The 22,148-nt window shown below is 40.5% G+C and overlaps 1 protein-coding gene across 2 annotated transcripts in view; it reads right to left on the bottom strand.

The window, feature by feature from the left end:
- Window positions 1-13,859: 13,859 nt before the first annotated feature.
- The window catches only part of rabgap1 (RAB GTPase activating protein 1), a 77,299-nt gene continuing 69,010 nt past the window's right edge, over window positions 13,860-22,148 (bottom strand). For both annotated transcript variants that reach the window (XM_085413674.1, XM_085413675.1), the window contains 3 exons: window positions 20,089-20,160; window positions 17,174-17,374; window positions 13,860-16,556 (listed from right to left, as the gene is read on the bottom strand). In XM_085413674.1, the coding sequence (XP_085269800.1) occupies window positions 16,434-16,556; window positions 17,174-17,374; window positions 20,089-20,160 (396 nt within the window). In that variant the 3' untranslated portion in view covers window positions 13,860-16,433. The remainder of the gene's footprint in view (window positions 16,557-17,173; window positions 17,375-20,088; window positions 20,161-22,148) is intronic.

Below are 22,148 nucleotides of genomic sequence, written 5' to 3'. Positions count from 1 at the left end.
CACACTTACCTGGCTGCACACATGCCCATCTGTTTCTCCGTCTAATGCGGGCTGCCTTTGAATCCCAGCTGATGGATTCACACATTCAGAACGGTTTCAGTTTGATCAGTCTACTGACGAAACTTTCCTCCTGAGAAAAAAAGAAAAGGCAGAAACTATCTGAACCATCGACCGAGAGGCACAAAGCACCTCTTTCTGTTTCCTCGTCTCTTCACCCAGATCATCTCCTCAGAGGAGAGCGACTTTACAACAAGCAATACTCGGATTTTACGAGAAACGTTCAGCTGTGACTGTGCAGGGCTGGGCTGGTCTTTCTTATAGCAATACACCTGAACTCCTCTCTTTGAGCTTACTTACTTACTTGAGAAGATGTGAATGTCCAACAAAGTTTTACCCAACACAGCATTGCAATAGCTTATTTTGATTGTATATTCAATGTATGTGTGCGTGTGGCTATAATATAACACATATATACACACACACATATATGTATGGTGTATTTCTATAACAATGTGTTGACAATATTAGTATATGATGATGTATTTATGTAAATACTCTATAAAATATAACTATTGTTGTTATAAATTATTTTAGAATTATAAAGTGTAATGTAACTGTAATATCACAGTATAGCTTTCTTCCAATTTTATATACACTGAGCAATTGAAGCTAGTTCTAGGAGAGGCAATATTATCTTTGGTATTCCTATAACCTGTGCTGTTAGAATAATAATGCTTCCTTCTTTCCTTCCTTCCTACTTTTCCTCTATCTTTGATGTCTTTCGGAGCCTTTCTGAGCACGCTCTCTGCTGCCCGAGGTTTGTTTACACTGCCCGGACCAGAGGTGCTCGCTACTGAACACACTTATAACCACACACTGACACACAGACAAACGCACACTATTCCTGTCAGAAAGCACATTTTCTATAGTCTCATTGCTGGCAGGGAATACTGTTGTTACAGTATGTGTATGCTTGGATGTACACGCTCCTCCCTCTTCCATTAATGGACACACCACCACCTCGGCACAGATCACACATCAGCTCCGTCCCGCAAGCCTTATAGGGACCAAAAGCACAGCTCACTGGCACTTCACTGTTTCTTCTTTCTGCAGACACACACATTCACACACATTGTTTCCTCCAGCTCTCTGTGGCTGTTCTCTGCTGAATGGAAGTGATGCTGCTGGTAGCGAAAACACATGAGCATCTTACAGGTTGGGAAAGATACAATACAAATTAATATTTGGGACAGTTTTTTCACAGAAATGTGATTTGGGTCATCAGGAGTTTGGACTGAGAATGCAGTTTAATCATCGTTGTACATGAACGTAGTTATCAGTGTCAAAGCTGTCTTTGGCCTCATGTTACCTTACCTGAAAATAATTTAAGTATCAGATTCGCATTTGGTGTTCAGCTCAGTTGTATAAGGGAAGAAAAAGTTCAATCTGTGGATATGGTCATAGCCATGTGTCTCTAAATATTGAGGCTAAGATGACCAGGTCAATGACCACAAACTTTTGACATAATTGTACAGTAAAGGAAGGCAAATTAGCTTTTCATGTCATCCTAAAATTTTGAGTAGTTGATTGTGTAGTACTACTGTTATAGCACAATTTATGTCATAAAATTACTGGCAGTTTAGGTAACTGTAAATTCTAAAGCAGTCCATTCAGATTCTGTTTGGATTTGATTTTGCGGCATCAAATGAAGCACAATCCCTCCAGATCAGCTGATATCAGTGCCAGCCCACGTCTGCTGGTTATACACAGCCAAGTGGTTAATCTCATGTAAACTTCACTGTTTGAGGCTGTAGTCACTCAGACCTAGAGACTGGTAAATGACCCCGTGGCTTATGGTTGCTTTGGTTGCAGATGAACCTATCCCCTTTTTCAGTTTGCGTGACACTTACTTCATGTTCACTACCGCTTGGACAGCAGTCGGTTGAGTGCTTGCGGACAAATCTGCTTCTGCACGCAAATTATAGGCAACCTGTCAGTGACGAATTACAAGGAGGTTTTCAGTACGTCACTCTGTCTGTGATCGATTTCACCGGGCGGTGGCCGTCAACCATTCACTCAATACACACGTTTCCCTGTCTATGGAAGGTTGCCTGTCTCTAGGCTTGTGTGGCTTGTGCACCTCTGCAGGCCACTTTGCAAACCACTTTCACCCCCAAACCACATTTCATCCCGTATCTGACTTAATTAGTGTGTATGTGATCAATATGTTCGATAGTTTAAGACTTGTCATTGATGGCTGATCTGTACAAGGGATCTTGCCCACAACACAAAATGTAAATCGCCGTTGCTGTGCATGATGTTTGGGGGGGGTTTTTTTGTTTCTCACATGGTTTTGAAGATTTTTTTATCGCTGTTCTTTCTTATTTTTAACCTTTAGTAGAGAGAAGATGTCAGTCAGCAGAAGCTACAAAATGTGCATCAAAAACCTTTGATTCTCCTCACATTCGCCTTGATCTGGGCGCAAGTTTGATCTCCTGTGTTTCTGCTGGCTTTGATTCAACAAAAAAAAGACATCTGAGAAAAAGCCGATAGACACAGCATGACTCTAAAGTCAGCGTTTCTAAACAATAAGCCGAATTAGAGTGAGATTTTGCGACATTACTACGCTGAAAATGAAAAGAACTTGACAATTTTTGCAAGGATGGTGATAATTGTCGTGCGACTGAGAGGTCGAGTAGCAAAATGGAGGCTGTTGTGTACTTCCTGTTCCCATAATGTGTCTATAATCTCTAATATACGGTTATTAAATCTTCAATCTTTCATTTACAGTTGTTTGAAATCCTAATGACAGCCTGGCTTTACAAGAGTAAATATTACTGCTCTGACATGGAGCACAATTAAGTTAAGATGTCTCACACAAACTAGATCTCGATTTATTAATTGGCTGTGGGTCTTTGCTGTGAATGACTGTTTCTTTCTTTTCAATCTTTTTATAGTGGTTTTCCATTAAAGAAGAGAGCCGCTCTTGTTTGATCTCTAAAAGTGTAGAATAAAGTTTAGAGCAGGCTTTGCTCTTACTTTTCATTTCCATGGGGAATTCACGTGGAGGTGAATAACTTTGAGGTTAGCTGTGTGGAAACAGACCTCTATCAGCTGAGAATTTCTTCTAAAATGCCCTCCTCCCTGCCCTGCCTTCAGCTCCCCCTCTCTGCCCCTTTCTCACTCTCCACATGGTCCACATTAATAAGGCAGACAGTCATACCTCAGTGAGCAACCTTTTCATTTCCCCTCAGACTGTACAGACACATTGGAGGAGTCACCCTGACTACTGACCCAGTCCTTTTAGTCTGTTGGCCGGACAACCATATTCAGACGAAGGGTGGCGAGGTTGAGAGCACAGAGAAAGCGGGTCAGTCTAAACCTGGCACAGGCAGCTTAGCGGGAATGTGCAGGCAGTGGCTCCTCCAGTCAGCAGTATTTTTTATTTATTGGGGAGCTGCTGTCTCCTAAATGATACCACCATATCTAAAAGCATATTTTTTTCTTAGTAATCTAGTAAGGAGATGAGAAATCTGCTTGATGTTTCAGCTGAGAAAATATACTCCAAGTATCCAAGTTGTTTGGGGATTTAAAAGAAATTACCAAGAGAGAGAGAAAAATAAGAAGAAAGAGGAAAGAATTCAAAATATAGTTAAATATAGTATATTGAGAGACTGAAGGGAGGCTGACTGATGAACTGACTAGATATCTTCCGCTTTTATTAGGTCAGTGACAAAACCAGCCGTACTCCACCAAAGTGTCTCAGAATAGAAAATATTGCAGTGATGTGTTTTTTCTGGAAACACTTATGAGCGGCTTGAAAAGAAATGCCAGTGTGAATAATGTTTTAGAACATACTGGTTGTCTTTTCTGGATTCCAGTCCCACTGATGGATGTCATTCCTACTCTAGTAGTCCCCAAGATCACTATAAACGAGTAAACAGCGGCACACAGATACATCCCTGTTATTCTGCATCTACACTGCCTCTGGTGGGCGTTCAACAAAAACTACACCTGTAAATCTAAAAAGCACAAAAGACGCACGAGCAATACACTCACGCATTGTACTCAGGGCTACCTGACACGCACGTGTATGCAACAAGACAAACACACACAGAAGCACACATGTACTCAAATGTGTAAATATTTCAGCTTTTACCGACAATAACAGCCAAGCGCACTGAGTCGACATGACACTCTTTGCTCCATGGATTGAGTATTTGTGAACTATGTGAGTCACACAAGTGGTTGGACCTTGTTTGTACATTAGGATATGAGCCATGTATAGCTGAGAAAACACACCCACACCTGCTCTATTTATTAGTGCTTTATACTAGGCTGTCTGTAGCACTGTACATACATTGCTTTTTTGTTGAAATGGCAGTTACCTGTGTGATAAATTAAGCTATCAGAAGAAAAGAAGAAAGAGTGTTGTCTCCAAAAAGTGGCAACACATGCAGGAGATTTGAGTGTTTAAATTCTGCGATAGGTTCAATGGTTTAAGAGATCGGAGAGATTTTGCTCCCCGTTTATATCTGGAGATATAGCCATGTTTCCCAAAGGCCCCTCTTCTCCTCCTGCCAGATCAAAAAGGAAAATGCATGAATGCCTTTGGAAAACAAGGAGGGGTTTTTTTCCCTACACGATGGGATTCATCTACACACCAAAGACTACGAAGCCTTTGCTTCACAAATCTGATCATCCTGCAGTCTCAGAAGTGAGAGATGTGATCTGTCTAGACAGTTATGAAATGTCAGGAAAGAAGGGGGAAAAAGAATGCTCTCCTGTGTGTAAATCTGAAAGAAAACCTGTCTTGCTCACTCTTGCATTAGCACAGAAAGTTGGGGTTTAAATCTGGGGATCATGCTAAATTTGTCTGGAAGCAACGAGAGAAGTGCCGTAGGAAGACCCGGAAAGTCCATCCGCAAGTGATTCTGAAACTCTGCAGCGCTGCAGAAATAGATCCTGGATTATGTTTCCACTGCTTAGGCACAGACTAACTGCAGAACAGATCATTTTCTCTGGGTGTGTGCGTTTATGTCAGAGGGTGGGGCGATGGGGTATGTATTAACACACCCACATGCAGACGCATGCATACACACATACATATACAGCACTGCAGTCACATCAAGCATGTTGTTGCATACTTCCTGGTCATAATTCATGGATTGTTCACGTCCATCGTCCTCCTGATAAATGATCGAAGTCTTTTGGTTGGGAATGTACACAGTCGTTATGGTGATTGTAGAGTAGAATGTATTTACTCGTATAAAGAGTAAACTTGTTTTTTGTAGAGAAGCATATATACAGAATATATATGGATAAATACATATATATACATCTATATATCTTTTGAACTACTTGTGTGTAAGGGTTGTTTTGGGTGCATCTACCCTGTTAGGATTCATATTTCTTTTTCCCCTTTTTTTAATTTTTAATAATGATGTTTTGGCAAAAATAGCATCTCATGAGTGATGATTGTTTTCTTTTTCCTGTAAATATCTTCCTTTTTTTTGTCTTTGACCAAAAGGGGAATAAAATACACCGTTTTATGATGCTGCCTATGAATTGATGAAGTGATATCTGCTCACAGAATCTATTTGTTCCATTAAATGATCAAAGTCAAAGGAGCTTGCAAAGAAAAGCGTCTGGACTTCTTTAAGTTGCTTGAAGACGTTTCACCTCTCATCCGAGAAGCTTCTTCAGTTCTAAGGTCAAATGGTGGAGAGTCCCAGATATAAATATGATATGTATTTCAGACCCAGCAACACACTCAGACAGAAACTGGTTCACCCGAAAGACAAAACTCCAAAACACAAACTTAACAATGTGGTGTATGCTGTACAGTGCAGCGAGGAATGCTCAGACCTCTACATTGGAGAGACCAAACAGCCACTTCACAAGCGCATGGCACAACACAGAAGAGCCACCTCCACAGGACAAGACTCAGCAGTCCATCTGCATCTTAAGGATAAAGGACACTCTTTCGAGGATGCCAATGTTCACATTTTGGACAGAGAGGACAGATGGTTTGAAAGAGGAGTGAAAGAAGCCATCTATGTCCACTGTGAGCGACCATCTTTGAACAGAGGCGGGGGTTTACGACACCAACTCTCTGCCATCTATAATCCATTTTTGAGATCCCTTCCCAGACGCCTTAACGCCCACTCACATCCTGGGCCATCTGACCTCAGGAATTCGCATGATAAGGTGGGGCCAGGTTTCACAATGAACACACCCGAAACTCTGGCTGATTGGGTCCCACACCCAATTTCACACCTTGGCTCAGGTGATTAGAGGATCATCAGGGGGTCCTTTTGTCCCTCTGTGGGGGGTCACTCCCACTAGGTTTATATCTGGGACTCTCCACCATTTGACCTTAGAACTGAAGAAGCTTCTCGGATGAGAGGTGAAACGTCTTCAAGCAACTTAAAGAAGTCCAGACGCTTTTCTTTGCAAGCTCCTTTGACTACGATGACCTGGATGACTGAGAACCTTCACAGACATTAAATGATCAAAGTTACATTTTGTGAAACTCTACAAGGTTCTGCTTAACAGAGGCCACTGATAAAGAATGACGAGCGTGATTTGAATTCGCTGTATAGTTTGTTTAATTAGTAGCAGCATTAACATCAGTGATGATCTGTGGTTGTCACTGTTCTTGACATACAGTAACCAATGCTTGATGAACTGAAAATAAAACTGAGAAAGTGCTAAAATCAATATCTGAGTATCTTTTTTTTTAATTGTCTCACACTGATGCCTATCAAAAGGGTCTGACCATAAAATAGATCTAGATTTTTATCTAAAATACATTACTGTGCAATAGTCTTGAAACAACATCATTTATTTGTATTTTGTTATGAACATGGGAAATGTGTACATCAGGGATGTCATACAGATTTTACATGGTGGGCCACGTACAGCTCACTTTGTTTCTACGTGGGACGGACCAGTGAACATTTCTGTCAGTGTTTAATCCCTGAGATGTCTGAATATAAGGTAAAGAAGTTCAACTGTATTTTTTAGTTTTCCTACATAATAATTGTAAGAAATGTCTAAAATTACAGAAAAAAACATTTTACTGAAATTCCTATAGAAGATCATTAAACAAACTGGGACTTTACTATCATTTAATTGCTTATCTGTTATTTAATTACTAGGTCTTTATCAATAGAAGCTGCAAACCAATTTAAAATTTGATATTGGACGTTGGCTGCCTTATGTTTCATTCTCTGTCAAGATGATCCCACACTGCTTCAATATTGTTGAGGTCCAGGCTCTGGAGAGGCCAATCTATTACTGATAGTTTCTATCCAGGTATGCTTTTTATTGTCTGTGTGTTTAGGATCATTGTCATGCTGAAAAATGAAAGCAGTTTCAAGTCAGATGCTTTAAAGATGGAGGATCTTTATGTTTTTTTATGTCACGCCATAATGTCAGACTCAAGGTTATGGACAATAATTGGTAAGTTTCTCTAAGAGTTTCAGCACATAGTGGTTTAGAAACATAAGCTGTCAGTCCTCTCTAAAGCAGTACTGCTTATGGCTGAGTCTGAGTATCCAGTGACATCTCCAGTAGTCAACACCATCAACGCACAGCCATAGCCGCCAATCATCCAACACAGCAATAAGTGTCTGTGCGTGCTGTTTCCTAAAAAAAACAACAGAGAAAAACGACATGCCTTTTTCATCTGACAGAAAGCAAAGAGGACAGCAAGGATGACGTCTAAACTCGCCAGACTATGACAGCCATCCTGACAAATTAAACCCTGCTCAGTATTAGTACATTGTGTCAATTGTGGTAGAATTAATGCATTAATTCAGGCTTAAAGTACTGTTTTATGGTATTATTTTCCCTTGAAAATGCAGACAGCGGTGTCAGAAATCTGAATGGGATGCTCCATTTGCATGCCAGCTCCCATTAACATGATAAAACCTTAATACAATGAAACAACTGTCTTCTATAAAGACTTGTTTTACAATGACTGCTCAGAAGTAGAGGAGGATGTACGTGATTAAAAATTAACTGAAGCAGAAACACCACAGTTTGAAACCTGGCTTTGTGCACGCTCGCTTATGTACACACTAATCTGGAAAACTAATAAGACTCAATATAATACCAGAGTCATCTGTATGCTAGGTGCAGACTCATACACTGTGGGGTAATAAATGACCTTGGACTGCTGACAACTTTTTGGGATGGCCTGTATTGTATTTCAGCTGGTAACAAGAAACGACGATATGCTCACAAATCAGATTAATTGGACATTCCTCTCCCCCTGACAGAGGACATCAGTGCCTGTTTATAGATGACAACATTGCTGGTGAAGATTTAACAAGGCCAGCAAACAGCTAAAGCCAACACAACATCAAATATCAGCTCTACATTTAGAGTAGCTATTTTATTCGAATGCCACAACCACACGGGATCTAAACCCAGATTGTATGGTTGGTAAACTGTGTGATAATTCTAGCATATTTTGACAAATATAAGACTGACTGGTCTGCAGTTTTATTTCTTCATTTGAGCAAAATAGGTCCATTTTAATTAAGCAGGTGTTTATGGGTGGTCTGCGGTTCGATCCCTGGCTGCATCACAAAGTATCCTAGGGCAAGATACCAAAGCCAGATTTGCTCCTGGTGCGTTCTTTGGTGTGTTAGTTTTAGATAGATGAAGAAAAAAGTGTGTGAATAGGTGATTGAGACATGTTGTGCAAAGCACAAGCACATGTCATCACACCTCGAACTACAGTGAGGAAGCAGAAAACTATCTATTCTTCTTTACTTACTTATTTGGCTATGTTTGGCTTACTGTGTAAGATTATCAACAATCTATTGCCACAACCACATAAACAGTTTGTAACAAAATATACACACTTTATTACTTACCCCTTGGTAGTACTGGTTTGGTCCCCTTTTTTCATCATTCATGGCATGACTTCAGAAGGTACCAAACATTCATCAGAGATTTTGGTTCATGTTGACATGACGGCATCATGCAGTTGCTGCAGATTTGTCAGCTAACTGATTGGAATCTCCTGTTCTACCACATCCCAGATGTGCTCTATTGGACAATAGACTGGACATCAACAGCCTGTACTGCTGATACAGAATAGGATGGATTTATTCTTTCATGTTGAAATTTGGACCTTTCCATCTGAATGTCCCAGCAGAATCAAGACTCATCAGACCAGGAAACATTTTCCAATCTTCTATGGTCCAGTTCTGGTGAGCACATATGAATTGTAGCCTCAGTTTCCCATCTGGTCTTCTGTTGCTGGAGCCCATCTAGGTTCAATGTGTTGTGCATTCAGAGATGCATACCCTCATGTAACAAGTGGTTATTTCAATCAATCAATCAATCAATCAATCTTTATTTATAAAGCACTTTTCATACAGAAAAAATGTAGCACAAAGTGCTTTACATAGTTAAAAGCAGCCCACCCCACCCTCCAACTCACTCCCCACACTCTCAATACACATATATCCCCCCACCCCCACCCACACACACATTTGACTTACTGTTGTTGTTCTGTCAGCCTGAAACAATCTGACCATTCTCCTGTGACCTCTGGCAGTGCAGAGAGCAGCTCTAACATCTTTACAATAACACGTATAAATCCAGATCTTTATTCCTATTTGCTAACACATTTGAAATCTCAGTAATTTAATTTAAACATTACCACCTTTGACTTTTATAAAAATCATATTTCTCAGTCCATTTTCCTAATGTGAGCTCAGTACACAGCGACCTCATGTATAAGAAAATCAAGTCCAAATATAAAGGTGCAGATTTGGTGGATTTGTCTACTGAGACTGATAGGAGAAGGCACCTAGTCCATCTGATATACACAAAATCACGACTGGCAAATGTTTTAGACAGGAAGTTTTCATTATTTTTCCTCAACACTCCAAATCGAACTCAAAAACCATGATAATCAAATGTCACGGCTCTCGGCTTCCTGCGAGAATACCCTCAGGCTTAATTATTCATTAAGAAGGCAATGATAGCAGAGTAATTGGCCACAACAAAGATGTGTGAAATTTTAACCGAAGCACATATATTTCCTGAAGCGGTGGAGGGTTTGCATTCTCCACAATCCTCACCTGAGCAAATGAGGCAGCAGAGATGAAACTAACAAGATCCACCGCTCAGGATTTTCACCTTTTCACCTGAAAATATCCAAACATTCACACACCATCCATAAAGGAAGAGGCTGAGTGTTATGTAAAAATTAGATTACAACTGAGTGTGAATAAGTGACCACTCATTTCTTTGTCTCCTTTCCCTTCCGTCAATAAGAGCAAAATAGGAAACACAAACAGATACATGATCGATGAAACAGAGAGCAGGGGGGGGGGGGGGGGGGGGAGTCAAAATAGCTGCAGAGAGATTAAAAATAAAACCACAGACAACTAGCATCTTGGATCAAACAGCTAAATCCTTTATGTATAAATGTTTTTCAAGAGCCTTATTAGCCAATATATATACCAACTAGGGGTGCAATGATGCACAAAATTCACGGTTCGGTTCGATACTTTGGTGTCACGGTTCGATATTTTTTCGATACAAAAAATGTTCATGCCTTTTTAATTTATAATTTATTAAAATTATAAATATATATTTTAACCCAAAAGTACAGTTTTTAAATTTAATGTTGCTGAAACAACAAAATAAAAAAAATAAATCTATCTGATCGAGAAATCACTCATCTTTGGAAAAGAGAGTTTATTACAGAGAAATGGCTCTCAGGAGAATCATGTGGCTGTCTAAATGACTCGGGTAAAGTTTGTAGCATGCGTGCTTGTTGTTTTTGTCTGCTTCCACTTGTCTTTGCACTAGGATGATGTCGGTGTAAATGTGCAGTCATATTCGTTGTGTTCCCACTAGTGCTGTCAGCGTTAATCTTGTTAAACTGACATTAACGCCATAACACGGCAAATCTCCGTTAACGAGTTACCGCAGATCGCCCCGTGCGTGGGGCTGGACGGTGTCAACACGTTAACGAGCTAACTGCGCTAACACACTAGCTCCCACCAATGTAATTGAGCATTGCGTGGCACATCCGACATACTGTTTTTCTTTTGTCCATGACGCGCTTACCATCAGGGTCATGCTTCACATGAAAACCAAGATAGTTCCGAACACCAGATCTGAATGAGGGTGGGGGAGGTTCAATTTCAGGTAGCGTTGAGGCAGTAGCCATGTTGCAATGAGCTTAGCTTCTGTCTTGCTAGCTTGCGCTGCGCTCAGTGCAGCCTAGGCGGAGTAGTCGAACGCAGATCCACTGAGCGCTCAACACGGACAGCATCGTCAGAAGGAAAGTTGATAAAATAAATTAAAACTTTTGTATTGTTCGATACAAATGCGTACCGAACCAAAAGCACTGTATCGAACGGTTCAATATCGATACGAGTATCGTTGCACCCCTAATACCAACTACTTATTTTACTTATGATGTAGCCTGCTTTCCAGCTAGCTAACATGACTGAAGAGCTTGATTTTATTTGACAAAGTATTTAAATTATTAATACACCCAGTGATTAAAGTGGGATATCAGAGGTAGGGAAACCCTAAGATCGGGAGTAGCAATGCAGTGTGAGGATAATAATCACTTAGAAATCCATCTATCCACTTATCCTTTTCAGGGTCATGGGGGGCGCTGGAGCCTATCCCTGCTGTCTTAGGGCAAGAGGCAGGATACAACCTGGACAGGTCGTCAGTCTGTCGAAGGGCTAATCACTTAGAAATGATTCAGTTAATAATTCCAGCAAATTTTCTTTGCTTACAGGCTGTGATCACGTGTCCTGTGCTACTAATATTCAATGCTATTTGTGGATCTAACGACCTGAATTCAACAAGATATAAGCAGATGAGCCATACGGCTTATTTCCCATAGCACACAAGGTACAGTTCAGCGAGTGAATCCAATATGAATTTAAACTGTAAAGAGTCAGACATTTTCACATATTTATTAAATTAAAATTCTGAAAGTCTAAAAGTTCTTGCAGATCTCCAGATATGCTACTCTGCAGAAACAGCTTTCATCAAAGCAGTAGTTGACAGTAGATTCCTGTATAGGAATTCCTGTAGGGATCTACTGTGGCGGAATATTTTTTATTACATACTAAATTTGCAGCATTTACTGCTGTTGAATTTATGAATTCTGTTTTCTAACAGGCTCCAGAGGCTCTAGAGTGAAGTCGGGGTGGAACACTTTTCCACCTTCACCCTACCACTTATCCCTTTGACATCTGAAGCTAAGTCATATGAATATTTAGTCTCAGAGATAAACTTATCAAAAGAAGCCAAGTTCAGTCTTGTTTGTGAGTTCACAAGATCAGGTGCCAGGAAGTTTATGAGGTTGTAAAAATACTGGCACACTGCCCCTCTTAGGCATATTCTCTGACAGACACACAGAGTTCCATCCCTGATTCATACATCAACAACCATTAAAGTCCAAGACAGCACCCATCAGCAGTCCCTGTGACATTCTATTTTGGTGCTTGGTGCCATTTGTTTACAGTCTTATACGCAGGCTAGAAAAAGGAGGGGGATAAAGTGTGAAGCAGATTGCATAATGCTGGCGTTTGTTACCTCCAGCAGCTCCCGGTATGCTACCGGCTTTCCAACTTTTCATGCCTGCTTCTTTGCAATCTGCAGCTGCAGAGCCAAACTCCCCACTGCCGTCATCACTAAAGGTGTTAATTTATCGGCTAGATCTAAGTTATAAACACTCCAAATGATATATGTGAGACCTCCAGTTCAACTAGTGCACATTGCACATATCATACACTGAGGCGAAGGCAGAAAATAGCTCATCCCTGACACAGATAACAATGCACCCATCATTTTGAGGCACGTTCTCTGAGGGAGAAGATGAGCGATAGAACCGGCGCCAAAGTGCGTACAAGCTACGAAGAGCTTTCCATGCATCTCGAGGGAAAAGGCTTGTTTAAGTGTCTGACAGATAGCCTGTTTTCACAAGACATAATTAGCTAGCAGAAACAGGTTTATTTTCATCTTTAAAACTCTCAGAACCTCCCAAGAGGACACAAAGAGAAGTCTCATTATATCACCATCATGGGCCTCTTTTATCTCTTTCTCAATTCCAACTCGAGACACTGAAGAGGATATTGACATGTAAGGCTTTTTTTGTGTTATTTTATAGATACTGCCTTCAAACTCAAGCGATATAAGAGTTAAAGGAGCAAAATACTAATAAGTTTTAGGTTTTAAGCTTTAATTCATTTTGTGGCTTCTCAATACTTTAATAGCTTTAAAAGTAACAGTGATTCCTTTCTCGTTGAAATTGGTGGAAAGAAGATATTGATGGGAGTGAGCAAGGTCACACACACTCAGAGGGTAAGGTGATGCTTTTACCTATCAAAGTTCACAGTTACCTAAAACAGAGAAGCAGCAGTTTCTCTCACTGGACTTCAAGTTGAGCAACAACACTTTTGCTTAACGATTATAATGGCTTACTTTAATGACTATCTTCTATCATCTTACTGTTTTGACTCCTCTTACTGTGCAAACATAATTAATCTGTAGCATCGTCATGATCACAGGGCGGTCTGCTCCCTTCTGTTTTTCTTTCCATCCCCGTTTCATCTTATTCCTCCATAATCATAAAAGGTCCCAGTATGCAAAATACTGAATGTGACAACCAGGATAAAGTTTTTTCACATCATAAACAGTTGGCATTTCAAACCACAATATCATATTGAGACTTTATCACTTTAGCCCTGTGCTCCTGTAAAGTTCCTTTTAACCTTTATTCGATTTTATATTGTTTGTCTTTTTTTTAATAAATAAAGATGCAAAATAACGGAAAGACACGCAGATATTCTTCTGTTGATATCTTTATATTGAAATTCATGAAGTATACACAGTGCATTCTACACTATTACAATTTGCACACGTTGATAATGTTTTTGTCGTTGGATGATAAAGCTACGTTTTGGCATTTAATTAACCAAACAGCAGTCTGACTGAAAAGCTTAGAGCCAAAAAAAAGAGCCCCAAATAAACAAACGAACATTAAAACATTGTTGTGAATCAAACTGTAGCACGGCAGCAGGTGGGTGGGTACAAGTAGGCATCATTAGTTATAGTTACAGAGTAGAAAATCATAAACAAAAACTCAATATTTAGGTTTTTTGTTTTTTTTAATGTTTCTTATTTACAACCCAGTGCCTTTAGAGGGATGGCCCTTCGTTTCTTTCAACTTCATGCGGACTCCTCCTCTGACATCACTAGAATACAAGCCAATCAGATTACACCTTTCATATCAGAATTTATACAATTTACAGTAAGTTTGAAAAATTGCGCTTTTTCTCATTTTTTTTTTCAGTCTTGCAGTAAATTATGAATAGAAACTAGAATATTGATGAGCTCCCTTTTGAGTTGGCTAAATATGAAAACACACAAGCACTTTTTTACATCAACCCCCACAGACGGATTATCCTGATCCACACTCCTGAGCTGCTCACAGGTGTCTTCACATGTGTGGCCTTTCTGTCCCTGCGTTCGCAGGAGTGTCGGTCGCCACCTTAATGTTTAAGTCTCCTCAGCACTGTGATCTGATTGAGCACGTCGAATGCTCCGAGGCACGGATTCATCGATCTGTTGGGGGGTGGGGTTAGCGGGGCTTTTGCTCTGCGTTGGAAGCCAGTAAAGCAATCTAATCCCTCGATGCTACCTCTGACTGGATACTGGACTTAATAGCATAGAGACACACAACAACGCAAACTTTAACTTGTTGCATCATCAAACACCCAGGTCTTGTGATGTCATGCGTTATCTGGTTATTCCCCGCTCTCGTCTGTGTCCTTCATGCTGGTGTTTTGGACTGACCTCTCGTTGACAGAGCACGGTTTTGCTGCTAACTGCATATCTTCTTTCAGATCTCATGTTATTATAACCTTCTGTGCAGGTGGACATGAGGGACTACTTTTAACTAGCTTTTTTTTAAAATATATATATTTACACACACATGTGTGTCTGCATTTTAGTTCAGTGTTTTTTAACAACCAAAAGTGTGACTGAAATGTGCCTGGCGTGCTGCACAACCAAGGATTAAATGGGACCTTGGTCAAAAGGTCAAAGATTGCAGTGCAGCTGGAGGCGTGGGTAGAGGGAGGCGGGGCTTAAAGGTGGGCTTCAGTGCAGTAGGAAATCAAACTTTCTGTCTGTGTGTGTTTTCCGATTCAGACTTCCTCTAAGCAGTGCATAAGCTTTCTGGCAAACGATGCATCGCTGTGTGTTTCAGCTATCCTCACACTCTCACAGTACGCTTGTGCAGCACACACACAGGTTTGCGTGGTTTTGAGCTTTTCTTTGCGCCAAGTGACCCAAACCAAACAAACCCTGCGTGTGAAATTTGACACGAGGAAAGGTTAAGCTGTCGGTTAACATTACAGCAGCTTTTATCATAAATTACATAATTATACCAACCACTTTTTACCAACCTTCAGATCAAGGCTTTGTCATCAAACCTCTTGTTAGCATCGTTCATATACACGCTTGAACATTGAAGCAGACTAGACAAACAGCTTGCATGCAGGCGTACACTCACAACCTTAGTGCTTTTTCTTTCCCTAGGGCTTACGCACACTTTCCAGCTCTTTCTTTTGAACACACACAGTTTTGCACATTATTTTAGTCAAATATTTATCCACTCAAACATCACCTCACAGTCGAAAACAAAGCAAATTAACATGCGCTCTTACATTCACACATACGTTTCCCCTTTACGCAAGCATATTTGACAAGGTACAAGAAAAAAGCAAAACAAAACAGACAACAACAAAAGGTATTGTTCAACGTAAATTAGAAAATGCTCCGTTTCAAAAAGGCATCTATTAGCTCTCGTACCTAAAACAAAACATTTACAGGGACTGGTAGTTTTGTGCCAGTAGTTTAGAAGGGAAGTGCACACAGAGCGGCAAGGAAGGACGGAGTGTTTTCTTCTCTATCCCGTAAGGACAAAGACATTTCAGGTGTCCTTACCTTCCTTCTGTGGGTCTTTAATATCAGCAGTACAAAGACAGAAATAATTATGCTGTTTTTTTGTTATTTTCATTTTTAAACACTTGTCTTTATGTGACTGCTGGAAGCACACTGTCTCAGAGAGTGGTACTGCTGTAATTCATTCATCTCATGTTTGCAACCCCTTCTCATCAGTTGGCTGCAGTCATTTGGGATTTGTGCTGGGCAGATTAGATCAGGAATGAGGGAAACACGACGATATTGTTGTTAGGAGGAACACAGCCTGTAGCAAAGTGATCCTGGGATTTAACGGCTAATGTTCATGTCAAAGTTATGGCCCGGTGGGTTACGTTAGAGGTCCGGAGGTTTCGGCGTGATGAGTTGCGCCGATCTCCAGACATAATCCGGTCGAAACTGGGTGGATAGGGAATGTTAGGTTAGGTGGTCTCCTTGCCCTGGGTCCCAGTGACGGTTTTGATGGAGCTGAGTGTGCGGTTGAACCAGGTCTTCTTGGCGGCCTGCACCTCATTGAGAGCCAGACCCAGGTGGTGCTCCAGATCCTGGATGAAAGAGAGCAAGAAATTACAGCCCAAACAGGCAATATATCTTATTTACTGCTTTTACTTTGCAGCTTTGAGTCCAACACAAAATCCTCAACTTTCCTCATCATCACTCCAAGTAATCTCCACACAGAGCGCTTTGTTGCAGTCACTTTAATGCATTTTTCCCCCTTAAGCCTCTATTTAGAAACTAGACCTCAATTTTTTCACTCTGCTCACACGGGTTTTTAAAAAAAACACTTAACACAGCAATGTTTAAAAGCTCCCCGCTATAATAACAATGCTTCTTTTCTGATTCCATTACATGCTAACGTTGATTCAGAGCCTGTGATCACAGCACTGTCCTCAATTAGTAAATTAAATCGAGCTGTCGCATAAAGCTGCAGGTTTCTTCAACTCTATCTTCTTAAAAGAAAATGTTCTGCTTTCATTTGTTGGGCCTGTGCTGCAGGTTACTGCTGCTGCGCCTGTTCGGGGGTGATAAAGTAATTAGAGCAGAAATGTGGCCTCCTTTTTTTCTCCTTTCAACACGAATGACACAATGTTTTACTTTCAACTTTAAGAAACATCCCATGTCAGAATAATGAATGACTCACACTCTGACCTCTGGACCCTACCTGGATTTTGCACTCGGCCTCCACCAGCTGCAGTTTGGTCTGAGCTAGTTCCAGCTCCATCTCCCTCAGCTGGTTTTTCAGATCCTCCTTCTCTTCATCGGTCTCCTCGGCTCCCCCGGCAGATGCTGTGGTCACAGCGGCCCGTACCCGTCCCTCCTTGTTGAAAAGACTGCTGCATTTCTCGCAGCCTTCAACTTTCGCCTACATATGAGGGGGAGGAAGAAACAAACAGAAGAGGTAAGAGGACACTTTAAGCCTGAGCAAGGTTAGAGAAGAAAGAGACGGAGTGAGAAAAGGAAAACTTAAAATGGAACAGGAGAATGCCCCAAATGTTTTTCCTCTCACCAAACAACTGTTGTCTCAATTGAATGCAGATATTTATAGCTACCCAGCTGTCTTCTCGCTGTAAAGTTTTCATAATGATCACCACTTAGGCTGCGTCCAAAAAACCCCATAGACTCATGTGTTAAAACAGATTTATAGCCTGGTGCTAAAAACAAAACAAAAAGAAAGATTTCTCTCTCACTCTTCTCATTTCTAAATAACTCATCAGGCCTGGAAGTCTGCTTCACCTTAAAGTCTGCTTCACCTCAGTGAATGGAACATCTCACCTGTGTAAAGTGTTGATGTCTACTGTAATTATCTGAGAAAATACATGCTGTGCTGTGTCACTGATTGTGATGTTCAGCCAGTCAAAAAGTGTGTATTAGTTTGTTACTTAGGATCGAATTGTTAGCCTAGGTTGACAGTGCGAGCTGATAACTCCACCTTCTCCTAAATCCAAAAAAAACAAACAAAAAAAGATGCTGACAGGTATGAAATTAAAGTCACCGCAAGAATCATAGTGTCAAAGTTCGAAGGGTTTTTGTCCGTTTTTGACCCATAAATCATGAAAGTGACCTTGAAGACTTTGTTGAATATGATCCTAATTTTAATGGATTGTTAACATGACCTCGCTCTACACCCCTACAGAGTTTTATCAGAATTCATTCAAAACTTTTTGAGCTATTTGTTAAATTCCATGTTTTTGCAGAAGGCATATGAAGTCTGTTTGAGCAGATGAGGTAAGTAAAAGTATTATTTACTTTCAGTTGCTCTTTCTAAGTTTGGCTCAGGATAACCAGACTAGTAGGGCGACTCCTCTGAGATTATTCTAGACAGATCAGTGCCTGAGTTGGCACCAACATGTAGGACTGTCGACAGGACTTTACATTCAGGGTTGCTTGCCACAGTAACAACAGCCGACTGAGGCAGCCGGTGGAGACGCTTCCTAAAAATGAATATTTTATGAGAATATTTAATTTGGATTAAATGTGGCCAGTTTTAAGCTGAATAGTAATTATATGTAAAGTTTCCAGTCTCATTGTTGCAGAAGTGGCCTTAATGAAGCAGCAGAGTGCTTGAGCTGCAATTGGTGCTCTTGTCACTTCAAATTCAGTTTTAGTGAGTCGCTGTCAGTGTGTTTATTTAAATATCTAAAAAAAAAAAAAATGCATCTGTGAGCAGCTACAGCAGCTGCTGACAGTTAGGAGAATTTCTGCACCATTAGTAGTATAGAAAAAAACTGCACAGATTTACCTCCACACAGGCAGAGAGGTCCTGCTGCAACCTTTACATGACTTGACCTTGGTGCACTAAACATTTTGTGAGCTTCCTGCCAAAACTGCCCTTTTCTTACATCGCCTACTGTTTGAACTAATACTTCACGGGCCACAGGTAAAACTGCCATGGCCTCCTCGGTCATGCTCCTCACTCTTCCCCCCAAAAGATCTGATTTTAAACATTACATTTAACTACAGGTTTTACTTTAACCTGTAGGTTCAGTCAAACTTTCTTGTTCATGTAATCTTTGACTCAAAGCTTTCCAGACAGAGCTAAGAACCACTCTCTAGACAGCCAGTTATCTCTAGACTAAGTAGGCCCTCTGTGCTGGGATGCCAGAGTAACAAGAGTTGATGCTCCTTTTTAATATAATTGGTCAAAAAGGCTCATTGGCTTCTTTTGCATGTATTGGGGGATGGGGGTTCATGTCATAGATTTTACAGTAAATGATCCGTCCATCGGCCTCTCAATGCGGTGAAGTCGTCCCGTATCCTTAGCAGAAAACAGCTCTTCAGCATGTTTCCACCTCCATGCTTGACTATGCAGGGGGTGTTCTTTGGGTCTGAGTCAGCATTTCTTGGCCTGTACATGTGTCTTCCTGAGCACGGGGACCTTGTGGGTGCTGAAAAACTTCACACCATTACTGCATGGTGTGCTACCAGTGGAGGTGCCTCTTGGCGACTGTGCTCCTAACTGCCTTCAGATCATTAACAAGCTCCTTCCATGTACTTTTGGGCTGCTCCAAGACTTTTCTCATGATCTTCCTCCTCCCATGAGCCAAAATCTTGCATTGACCTCTACATCTATAACAACTGGTTATTTTATATTTCACAACACCAACTTCTTGGTGATGGTCTTGAAGTCCATTCAGCCAATCTTGCCCCTGATGTCTTTTGATAGCTCTTTGGTCTTGCACATGGAGGTGGAGAGGTTGCAATGGAAGAAACTGATTCTATCGACAGGTATATGCTTAAGAACATAAGTTCAGATCAGGAGTATCCCACAGATTACAATTGATTGATAATCTGTGGGATCTAGAATTGTGGCTGGGTTGTAGGGGATCAAATACTTATTTCACTCACTGACAAGCAAATCAATGTATATGAGGCTGTGTCTCAGATGTTAAAACAGGTTATCTGTTCATCAGAAGTGTCTTTAAGCAATGAATTGAATCCTGCTGACAGAGGAGCACATTACATGGCAGCTCATGGAGTAATGAGAGGTAAAAATTGTAATACACTTTGTAAACTCATAAAGTGACAAAGTTAATCCTGGCGTCATGGTTACGTCATTTGGGTTGGTGTAAAACTCACCCTGATTTTCTCGAGTTCTCCTCGCGTAGCCGTCTGTTGTTTCTCTAGTCGTTCGCTCAGCTGGGAGCAGATCTGCAGAAAACAAAAACAGCTTGGTTTGTTCACCCACTTTTAGACAGAGCTCGTCAATTAAACCAGAGGAACGCTTTTCAATTAAAATGAATACTCAATACCAATAATCTGTACTTCAAGTCAAGCTTTTTCCAGTCTCTGGTGCTTCAACACAGCTCCAACAAGCCACAAAAGCTTGCTTAGTTTTCGGCCAACAACAATCAAAGATTCAAATCATTAATTTACCTAAGCACCCAGCCACTGGGCTGTTTTAAAACAAAAAACCTAATAGTAAAACAAAGTATACACAGGAAAACAGGAGGGAAAAAACTCCCTTTCAGAAAAAGTTTGATGAATATTTATGAATGAAAACTGTTCATCCCCATAATATGGTAAAAACACAATACAGACAGAGTAATAAGAATAACATCAGCACTCAGAGAGCACCACTCCCCCCGTAGGGCAAGGGCTATACTGAAACTGTGATGTTTTATAATGTTTTTATTATAACATGCACATGTTTTATTATCCTAGGATGACGTCAGTCAGTTATGGCATCATTGTGACCTTGTAAGGTGTTGAATTGAGGTGGTGTACAACTCTCTCCATCGCTTTTCGTATGACATATTTTTTGATATGGTTTCTTCTTCTGACCTTTTTATCGCTAACAATGAAGGTCAAGGTCAAGTGCTCATGCCCCCCCAAGGTCTAGGATATTGTTGAGAAGTTTGAAGATGAAAACAAATTGTGGGTAATATACAATTTTTACTGGTTTTCACAACTGGTGTGTCTTAAATCACCTCAAGGTGTTGTTGGCATCTACTGTCAATCAAAATTTGAAAATGATATATTGAAAACTGCTAACAAATAGACAGTTGTGTTTCCCCTACTGTGTTTATAGGTTAATAAGTCTGTATGGACTTTATCCTCTTAGCTTTAAGTGCATTAGTGGTGTCATAGGCCTTATGTATATTCAAATCTCCTTTTCCCCTTCTCCTTCAAACAGCTACAAGCATCCTGAGAGTCAAACAAACACCCACAAACTTTTCCTGTAGCTTGCAGACGGACAGAGAAATCAGAGTGCAACGAGTTATCCTATAAGAGACATCAGGCCGTCTATAGACAGTCCATCTATCTCGACATCTACTTTTGCTCTTATTCTCTGTGTTACATACATTATATTGGTGACCCTCATCTCTCTTTTTTTTTACTATACTTATCATGCAGCTATCTTTCCATCCTGTCACATTCTCCCTCATATTGGCCGTTACTATACCCAGCTCCGTCACTACTGACCTCTTATCTCTTCTTTTTTGATCTTTTGTCTGTAGTCCTGCAGTTTTAATCTCCCTGCGTCCTTTCAACTAGTGGAGCATCTGTTTCTTTTTTGCTTTTTTCTTACCCGAGCTGCTGAGCCTTAAGCCATTCAAGTCTTCAGTCAGTTTTTGTCCCCATTTCGGCAGCAGGGATTTTACTCTCCTTCAGTTTTTTTCTATAATTAGAAGGATGACTCTAACAGGGACATAGTGAGGAGGACAATATGTTCTGATGGGATTTCAAGCCTGTGAAAGATGGGGGTACTTGTCCATCTTAGGGCAAGGAATCGTTATCGCTGCACCATCTGCAAGCAAGCTGTAAATGATTATTTTGCTCATTTAAATTCAGGATGACCACGGTAGTCATTTTCTCCATCCTTGTTATGAGTTTCTTTTCTATACCACTGTTTCACAGTAATAATGGATTTTGCACTCGTTGCTGAAGGCTCAAGACCCAGAGGGCATTTAAAAAAAAAAGTTTTTTATATTCAATTTATTCCTACAAAACAATCTCAGCCTTATTTATTTTAAATATTTTCATTTAATAATTTATCCAGCCCCACGGTAACTTCACTGCCTGAGGCACTTTTTGCTTTCTTTCTATTGAATATTGCATGCAAACAGTATACTTATACTTACAATGCAGGAACTACAAGAACATGCAGTCTTAATTACTTCATCATATTTCCACAA

This window comes from Rhamphochromis longiceps, linkage group LG7 (genome assembly GCF_057381845.1).
Source record: "Rhamphochromis longiceps isolate RC_006_pf linkage group LG7, R_longiceps_female_GT1.1, whole genome shotgun sequence".
Classification (NCBI taxonomy): domain Eukaryota; kingdom Metazoa; phylum Chordata; class Actinopteri; order Cichliformes; family Cichlidae; genus Rhamphochromis; species Rhamphochromis longiceps.
The sequence above is the reverse complement of the archived record's forward strand: the minus strand, read 5'-3'. Positions and strand labels throughout refer to the sequence as shown.